Source organism: Alnus glutinosa, chromosome 7, assembly GCF_958979055.1.
Source record: "Alnus glutinosa chromosome 7, dhAlnGlut1.1, whole genome shotgun sequence".
NCBI classification, from domain to species: domain Eukaryota; kingdom Viridiplantae; phylum Streptophyta; class Magnoliopsida; order Fagales; family Betulaceae; genus Alnus; species Alnus glutinosa.
Window position 1 is genome coordinate 23,279,997 of NC_084892.1, and position 9,369 is coordinate 23,289,365.

General features: G+C 38.6%; 1 protein-coding gene across 1 annotated transcript; it reads right to left on the reverse strand.

Moving 5' to 3' along the window:
• Nucleotides 1-220: 220 nt before the first annotated feature.
• LOC133872175 (calcium-transporting ATPase 4, endoplasmic reticulum-type-like) lies at nucleotides 221-7,575 on the reverse strand. Its single transcript, XM_062309614.1, has 8 exons — nucleotides 5,864-7,575; nucleotides 5,566-5,635; nucleotides 5,305-5,426; nucleotides 3,833-4,114; nucleotides 3,353-3,730; nucleotides 2,822-2,931; nucleotides 1,208-1,436; nucleotides 221-1,065 (listed from the first exon to the last, which is right to left on the reverse strand). Exons 1-8 carry the CDS (start codon nucleotides 7,271-7,273, stop codon nucleotides 475-477), a joined length of 3,192 nt encoding a protein of 1,063 aa, XP_062165598.1. The 5' UTR covers nucleotides 7,274-7,575; the 3' UTR covers nucleotides 221-474.
• Between the last annotated feature and the right edge of the window lie 1,794 nt (nucleotides 7,576-9,369).

A 9,369-nucleotide genomic window follows, 5' to 3' on the forward strand; every position in this document is an offset into this window, starting at 1 on the left:
TCTGAATTCATTTTGATACCACGAGAAACTAATTACAAATCAGGTAAATCACATAGACTGATTTTGCATTTTTTTTTTTTTTTCCTTATTTCTACATTAAAATTGGGTAAGATTACCAATTACCATGTTGAACCAGTAGAGATTCTAGCAACTAATAGTAACCCCTGCAGTAGATTATTTTCGATAGAGCGCAAACCAAATTTCTCAACAAGCCAATGTATGATGGAAGCTGTATAATATTAATTATATAGCCAGTACTTCAGGGCCAGCCTATGTCTCATTTGCACAATGCGTTGAGGGTTACAGCTTTCAGTCTTTCACAGAGAGAAGCAGTACAAACAATGCCTCTTTGGAGATAACAGAGGAATGGTAGAGAGGCAGTTTGAAAAACCAAAAATAACACATATTTTGCAAATGCATTGAAATGAGGCAAACCATGAAATTGAGGCAGTTTAAAGAACCACGAGTTTTTTCTCACTCTGATTTGGGTTTTATTGCAGTTCTTCTATTGGACGCTTGAGCAGCTTGAGAGCCACTTGTGCATCTCCCTACAAACTTTAGAATCTCATCAATCAGAATCACCGGTAATGCAACTGCCAAAACTAAGAGCCACTCGTTGAAGCTGAGGGGCACGATGCCAAATACTCGTGCTAGGAACGGCACGTAAAGGATCAAGAAGTGCAGGCTGAATGAGACAGACATGGCCAAAAGGAGCCAAGGGTTGACCCATGGGGGCATTGTTAAGAGGCTTCCGTCCTCAGAAAGGGCATTGAGGGAGTTGAACATTTCAATGGCAACCAACACAGAGAGTGAGAGTGTCATGGCTTTCACTTTACCATCCTGGAAATAATCACAAGGGTTATCGAAAGAGAAGACCTGACTTCCAGCTGTGAAGGGTGAAGCTGTGAAGTTCTCCCAAGATGAGCACTGCCCCCAGGTGGATAGTTGGGCGTATGAGACCAAGGTGTGACCATCTCCACTGATGTCGATGCCCAGGAAGGAACCTTGAGTATACCAAATAATAAATATACCAACTGTTGCTATTCCAACATACAGCCCGATGACCTGAGGGGAGTAGTTAAGTGGATACATTACAGATTGAAGTAAAATTCTTGAGTGTTATCAGCAGAAAGCGTGAACAAAAAAAAAAAAAAACTGAATATTTATTGTTGACACAAGTTTGGAACATAAGAAAAAGGAAAAATACCAGATAGCGGAATAAAATCCAAGCATTGATTAGTGAGTCATCGCTTCTACGAGGTGGCTTCTTCATTATGTCCTTATCTGGAGGATTGAATCCCAAAGCAGTTGCAGGTGGTCCATCGGTGACAAGATTGACCCATAGAAGCTGGACAGGTATCAGGCCTTCAGGAATACCTAAGGCTGCTGTTAGAAAGATAGAGGCAACCTCACCCATATTTGAGGAAATCATGTACCTGAAATAAGGTTGGAACCACAAAAATCAATATTGCCATATCTTAGTATTTACGAAGTATCTAAATTAAGTGGGCAAGATACTAGTCAATTTAATGAAAGGAGATATCCAAGTTTTACATAATAAATTCAACCGAAAGTGCCTTTCAAATTCCCACTGATCTTGGGCGTGCTAGGTTAATTATACAACTTGACTTGAGTGAAGTGCTTACAAACAGATTTAGTAAACATCATCAAGCATAAATTGCATTTCCCAATCAAGGCAGAATCATAATATTGGTTTTTCCATAACAACCTTTAGGAAAATGAGTGCCTTAATATGCCAATACGTTATAAAATCACAAACTCCCGTTTCTTTACCACATGCTAAAGATGCAACACACTGAATTAGAGGTGGCAGTTCCCTCTGTGTATTAAAAGTCGTTTAAACTATAATACTCCACATCAATGACAAAATTGCACAGCTAATGCAACATCCAATATGAATAAGCTCAACAGCAATAAGGTACTAGATTAAACATATAAATAGAATGCACATCAGAAACCTTGTATGGCTAATGAAAGGCTACTAGTAGAACCGCCGTGTCCTTTTTATTTATCATCAAAGAAGAAGCTAAAATACATAGGATGTATACATGAGAACCCCAATCCTTAGAAAGGATATTCAAAGCCTAAGGGTGGAAATATCTGAGAATTCCAAAGAGGACAATACATAGTATACATTTGATCACAATCACTCCCTGTTAAATAATTCTTATTTTATATTGATAAGTTACACATGGAGTCAGTAGGTCATAAACCCACGACCTCACCCTCCACCCCATTCTTATGAGAGAAGTACCATTTGAGCCCAAACTCATTTAAAAAAGAACAAGAAAGAAATAAGAGGTCAATGTGAAATGATGCCACTGACATTACGCGGAATCACTGTGAAGGAGTATATTGATGTTACCATACCCCACCAAACAAACTAACTATGCTACACAAAGGTGGCCATAAGCTGGTAGCCCAGCCATCCCAACCCGAAAGAGATAAGGCTAGAACCAGACAAAATATGCCTGGACTGGGATAAGCTCCCAATCAAATTACAGGGTAGGCACCCTCAATCAAGTCATGAATTTATCATTCTTTAGTAATCATTCATTTACCTTAACATGGCTTAAATGTCATTCAACCAGTTCAGCAGTCCGTCAAAACCTACTTCTATCATTTAGATTTATTTCATATCAATAAACAGGCTACCAAATGGAAAGAACTTTCAATCATCTCTAAAGGCAAATAAGCTTATTAACTTTGAGGCACATCCTTTTAAGAGCTTTTATTATTTTTTTGGATTGGTACACCTTCTTAAGAGCTGTTGAAAAAATAAGAAAACAGAAGAACCAACCTGATAAAAGCCTTCATGTTGTTGTAGATAGATCTGCCTTCACCAACAGCAGCAACAATTGTACTGAAATTATCATCTGCCAACACCATGTCTGAAGCTTCTTTAGCAACCTGAAAGAGATGAAATAGAAACAATGGTTGAAATACAAAAATGGCTTTAACCACGAAACAAAGTATTGGCATTACCATTGGAGTCAACAATAGTACTAATTCATACTCCCTTCTTCCAACTACTAGTGCATACGCAACACAAATCCTGTTATACATTACCCACCATTTCGAGTCTGTCAAATGCATCTCATTACTGTCTATCCACCTAAATGGATAATATCCAATTTTTTTATGAGCACATAATATCAAGCTTCACTGTAATTCAAGAATTAATACTTGTGCACTTCTCCCCATAGGATTTCGTTTAATTAGTCCCCTTCCCAGCAGATCATGCCTTTTCATTTAGGTTTACAACTTGACATGACATGTACTTCAAAATGCAGGTATGAGAAAATTATTTACTAAAGGAAAAGAAACATACCTCTGTTCCAGCAATGCCCATTGCAATCCCAATATCAGCGAGTTTCAAGGCAGGTGCATCATTCACTCCATCACCAGTCATGGCAACCACCTCTCCATCCTCTTTAAGCAACCTCACAATCTCTTGCTTGTGCCCTGGTTCAGCCCTAGAAAACAGAAGCCCACCACTTTGTCGTAGATGAGCCTTCGGATCACGCAGATCCATAAACTCTTTTCCTGTTATACTTTTTGAACTTATGTCTTCATTAGGTCCAAATACACCTATTTCACGACATATTGCTTCTGCTGTATTCTTATTATCTCCCGTAATAACCATAACACGGATCCCAGCTGCTCTGCAGTCCTTGATTGCTTGGTTAACCTCTTCCCTAGGAGGGTCCTATGAAGAGTTGGAAAAATGATCATGCAAAGTTAAGTCATTAAAGAAAAATAAAGAGATGGAATGAGTAAAAAGGTGGAATTTAGCAATGTCATGACTTACCCTCAGTCCAACCAAGCCAACAAAAATGAGGTCTCTCTCAATTGATGAATAATTGGATGGATCAAGTAAAAGCACATGAGCTGGGTGATCCTCATTACCATCATAGGTCTCAAACTCATGGAGCTCATCTTTGTATGCAAAACCGAGACAGCGTAGTGCACCAGTCGACATCTTGTCAAGAGCGTCTAAGATGAGTTTCCTTGTTTTCTGATCCAGTTGTAAAACAGAACCGTCTACCAACTGCATCTTAGTGCTCCTCTCTAATACATTTTCTACAGCGCCCTGTCACAATTTAGCACTTCATATTAGAATTCTAAAACATTGTAAATTGACAAAGATAGAAAAAAACTACACAATGGTAAGGAAAATAGCAAAAGTAATCGCCTGTGTTAAACATTATTGTTTAAATTTGGCAACATGGAACAAGCAGCTTTCTTTGCAGCAGATACATAATAAGGCAGATAAACCACAGGAGCTTTTCTGGCTAAATTTTAATTTTCCAACCAACATAGAAAACAATCAGAAGCACTTGATTATACCCGCAGGCATGTAATTGCAATTGTGTAGACAAGTTTAATTGAACCACAAAATCCATGAAGGATCCACGAAAACCTAGCACCTTATATACCTCTGATTATTGAATCTGCGCCTTATAACTGGGACAAAAAGGCTCAGGTTGCATACAGAAAGAACTGTTGCATTTAAGAGTCTAGGTATAAATAACTGTTGTGAACATCCTACTTGTCATATATTTCTCAGTCCAACCTTTCTTTCCAGTCATTTATTCTATCAAGCATATCCCTCTGATATACAAGAATCCTTTACACCTATTCTGGTTTGTAATTTACACTTTTCTGTCTTAAACAGACCAAGCAACTAATCGAAAGTGCTTGACAATAGAAGAAGTGACTACAATTAAGTTTAACTGAACCATTAAATTCATTATAAGATTTCCAAGGAGATCTTTCACTTCAGACACCTCCAATTAAGAAGGAAAAACATTATCCCTTTTATCAACCATAGCTTCTGTTGTATCACCGTTATATTAGCTGCAGTTAAGAGAAAGGCAAAATAAGTGTCCTCAATATACAACTTGTATGCAACTTCCTCAAAATCCTCCTCTTATTGGTTCTAACATACCCACCCCACTATAAATTCATACCAGAACCACTATAAATTCATTCCCACTGTCTGTCTATTTCTGATCAAATTCCCTTCCTGTCATCATATCATGTGTCAGAATCGCTTTCAGGCTTCTTATCGCTTTCCTGTCAGTGGCAGTTTAAAAAATATATAGAAATCTTCTACACCAGACACTTTGGCTCTTTGCAAAATCCTCCTCTTAATGATCATTAGTTCCAACAATCACAAGCACACTGAGGACTTCCCCATCATCGAATTGCATGTTCCATATGCTAAACCACCATTTATACAGACGGACAGAGAGAGAGAGAGAGAGAAAGAGAGAGTACCTTCACTAGCAATGACTTCTTCCCCGATCGTGAGTTCACAATAACACCCATGGACTTCCTATCACGATCAAACTCAAGAGTTGCAATCCGAGGTTCATATTCATTCCACCGTCGGCAGCAACCTATATAATCATAAATTAAGAAACAATTAAGAAAGAAGAAAAGAAGGCAGCCGACCACGGTAACTATCTAGGTTCCAACTTTTTCTTTTTCTTGGTGGTGCAGGGTGTGAAAATCAAGAGTTTTCGAGTTCCAACTTACGTAGTAAATCACTCCCACTCGTTGATCTTTTTTGAAATCCTTCAGGGAGGCCCATCTTCTCAACTAAAACCTGAAACGCAGAGAGGGCAGATTCAAGTGGGGATCTCAACAACAATTTTACTTGCTTTTGCAGAGCAGATGCATATCAACACAAAAAGGATACAGTAACTCAATTTGCAGAAACTTTGGAGAACAATATAAATTCTCTATCAATGATGGGTTTCGTTCCAAGGTGAAATCAATCACACAACATAACAAACAAAAGTGAATAGAGAAAATCAAAACATAAGGGTCTTACCTTTAGAGCTGCTTCAGTAGGAATTCCATTGGATACAAACTTATGCTCTGACTCAGAAATACCGGCATCATTGCAGATAGCAGCTATCTTTGCTATCATTTGAAGATTGGCATCCATACCACCGGTTAACCAATCTTGTATTTTACCATCAAATGGATTGAAAGTAGTCCCATCAACCTTGAAGGTTCGTAGCCTATCAGCAGTACTCCCCATTGCCACAAGCTTCGCCACTGCCATTTGGTTGGTAGTCAAGGTACCGGTTTTATCCGAACAAATCACAGTCGTACAACCCAGAGTTTCAACGCTCGGCAGCTTTCGCACAAGTGCATTCTTCTTAGCCATCTCGCGAGTACCAAGCGCCAAGCACGTCGTAATAACCGCCGGTAAACCTTCGGGAATAGCAGCCACGGCCAATGCCACTGCAATCTCAAAGTAATACGTGCACTTCTCGAAAGAAAACCTGAAATTCCTAGGCCACCCATTCACATACTCCCAAGTCAGAAAGTACTTCACATTGATGAGCCAAACCACCGCGCATATCAATCCGATTATCAGCGTCAGCGTCTCACCAAACTGATTCAGCTTCTTCTTCAACGGTGTATCCTCGCCGCTCTGCGACGCCTCCTGAATTTGGTCGTGCACCTTCCCAATCTCCGTCTCCATACCCGTCTGCGTAACCAAGCAAATGCAATGCCCATTCACGACCGTCGTCCCAGCGAAAACCATACACCGTTTCCCTTGAATATCAGTGTCCTCCGGAACCGCCTTATGGCTCTTGTTCACCGCTTCACTCTCTCCAGTCAGTGACCCCTGCTCAATCCTCAACGTCGAGCTAATCAATTGCAAGACGCGCATGTCGGCGGGGACCGTATCCCCAACCCTGAGCTCAACGACATCGCCGGGCAAGAGTTCCCTCGCAGGCAAATTGTGAATCTTCATGCCGTCGCGAATAACCGTAGCGTGCTCCGATTGAATCTCCTTAAGCGCTTCAAGTGCCTTTTCGGCATTGCTTTCCTGCCAAACTCCAACAATTGCGTTCACAATCAGGATCAGGAATATCACCAGAGGCTCCACGAAGGGCGTCATCTTGTCGGTGCCCTTCTGGCCGCCGTACCAGGCGAGCACGAAGGAAACGACCGCCGCGGCGAGCAGGATTCGCACCAGCGTGTCGTTGAACTGATCGAGAACCAGAGACCAAATCGACTGGCCCTCGTGCTTCTCCAGATCGTTGTAGCCGTAGATCATGCGCCGTCTCTCCACGTCTTCGGATCGTAGCCCAGATCCCTTGCTCACTTCGTAGTGTTTCTCGCATTCCGGAATTTCTTTAGCCCAGGCCGGGAACACTTTCCGCTCGGAGCGTCTAGGGCTCACGACTTCTCGGTTACCGTATCCTTGGCCTCCCATCCCCATAGAGCTCAGCCACTTCCACGACGATTTTCTCCGGAAAATTTGAACCTTCTAGATCGGTTCATACAAATCCGTAACTGACAAATTTAAAGGTACAACACATTTTACGGATTAAGTTATGAATTGATTCTTCCAAATTCACTAAGCTCGGAAGCGGTTTCTAAACAATACTTATAAAGCTGTTTGTTTCTCTAGAAAGAACAGTCAGAAAAAGTACGAACGGTAACAAAAAAGGAGCTCAAACCTTGGACTCGAGGAATTGTACTTTCTCCACAAACTCCTCTCTCTCTCTCTCTGTTTGGTGTATTTGAATTAAATAGGAGATTAGAAACCCAATAGAGCAAGTTAACTGAGAATTAAGATACTTCTACGGAAACTTCCTCGTACCTTCCGTATTAGGTGCTGGCGGAGCCCTGACGTGGTTAGATGCGACGCCTAGGCGGAATGGCGGATGGAGGAGGCTCGTAATGGATGATGTGGCATCATTCTATTGCACACGAACTTTTTGCTCGCTTCCTATTCGCTAGATGTCGCGTTCGTGGGGTAGTTCGGTTCGGGTTCTTTCTTATATTTTATTTCTTTACTCAACAATTATTACTTGATATACGTCGCAGCATACGGGTCAATCCTGGACGTCCAAATCGCTACGACGTCATTCGAGATTGTAAATTAAAGGACAAACGCAATACTCATGTCAATCTCGGACGTCCAATCGGTAGATCTGCACCAACTCCATCCGATCTGTATTTCTGCCTTTTTCTGTGGGTCTACATTAAATTTGTTGCCGATTCTTTTTTGTTAACAATTTTCGCAACTCTTTTTTATTAGTAAATTAAATAAAATGGAAATCGTAAAGATGTTTCAAATAGAATTTATATCTACTATGAAGATAATATTACTAATTCCAAAAAAAAATAACATTTTTATTTATTTATTTTTATTTATTTTTTTATGTTAAACGTATGACATAGGTTATATAAAAATTGGACAATCCTATTTAGTCAAATATTTAATTAAAAAATTCGTTTGCTAAAGAAATAATCAGCTTCGAAGCATTCACACAGACTCACCAACTCAGTGGTTCATGGAACATAAAGACAAAACATTTTTTTTCTTTTTTTAATTATGTTTAGCTATGGCATGATTGTATTTCACCTTCAGCATATTAATATTACTGCAATTATTAAACTAATACTTATAGTAAAAGCTTAAACAGATAGGGATTGATGAATTAAATCTTTTAATTTATATTTTAATAATAATAATAATTAAATTTTAAAATTTTAAAAAAAAATTATCAGTTTAAGTTTTTGTGATAAATAGGGACTTAATATGATATCAAAATAATTGCTAGTCATGAGTCTAAATTTTATCTCCACAATTCATTTCTTATTATATTAAATATTTCAAGTGTTTTGATGAAAAGTTTGAACTTATAAGGGGGAGAGTTATAATATAATTTTTTTTTTAAAAATGTATTTCTTATCAATTTAAATATTGAAAAAACTTTACTTAATCTGTGATGTTTCATCGTTTTTACAATCACATCTCAAAAAGTTTAAGAACTCTTAATATCGAGTATCCAAGTTAAAAAAATTTGCAATGTCACCATACTGTTAGGATTTAGAGTTAAGTCAGACACTAAAGGGGTGAAATGTCTATTATACTACTGTAAAACTAATAAAAATACAAAATTACCTTTAAATTAAATTTTTTTTGTTACAAAAATAAAATAAAAAGTGAAAGAAATCGTAACTGACCCACGGCCAATGCCTAGTCTTGGGTTTGTCGCTTAAAATAAAAAAAATATTTTAAAATTTTCATAATCTCGGTGAGAATTTAACAAAAAATTATAACAAAATGGTAACAATGTAAACTTTTTAAATTTTACTACCCGACATTAAATGTTTTTAAACTTTAAAAATGTGATTTCAAAAGCAATAAAGCATTATTAGATAAGTAAAATTTCTCCTTAAGTAATTTGACTGAGCAGTGATTTAAGGAGTATTATTAGAGTGTGAGTGTACTTTAACATTTTGGGGGCACCTCGAGAACCTCTTTGTGCGAGGTCAAATCGTCAAAGGAGACGGAGATCCAAG

Coding starts and splice junctions, on each gene's coding strand:
- LOC133872175 (XM_062309614.1), bottom strand. CDS start 7,273: ATGGGGATGGGAGGCCAAGGATACGGTAACCGAGAAGTCGTGAGCCCT. Junction 4,115..5,304: donor AGAAGTCATTGCTAGTGAAG/GTACTCTCTCTT, acceptor AAATTGTGACAG/GGCGCTGTAGAAAATGTATT. Junction 2,932..3,352: donor TGGGCATTGCTGGAACAGAG/GTATGTTTCTTT, acceptor CATCTCTTTCAG/GTTGCTAAAGAAGCTTCAGA.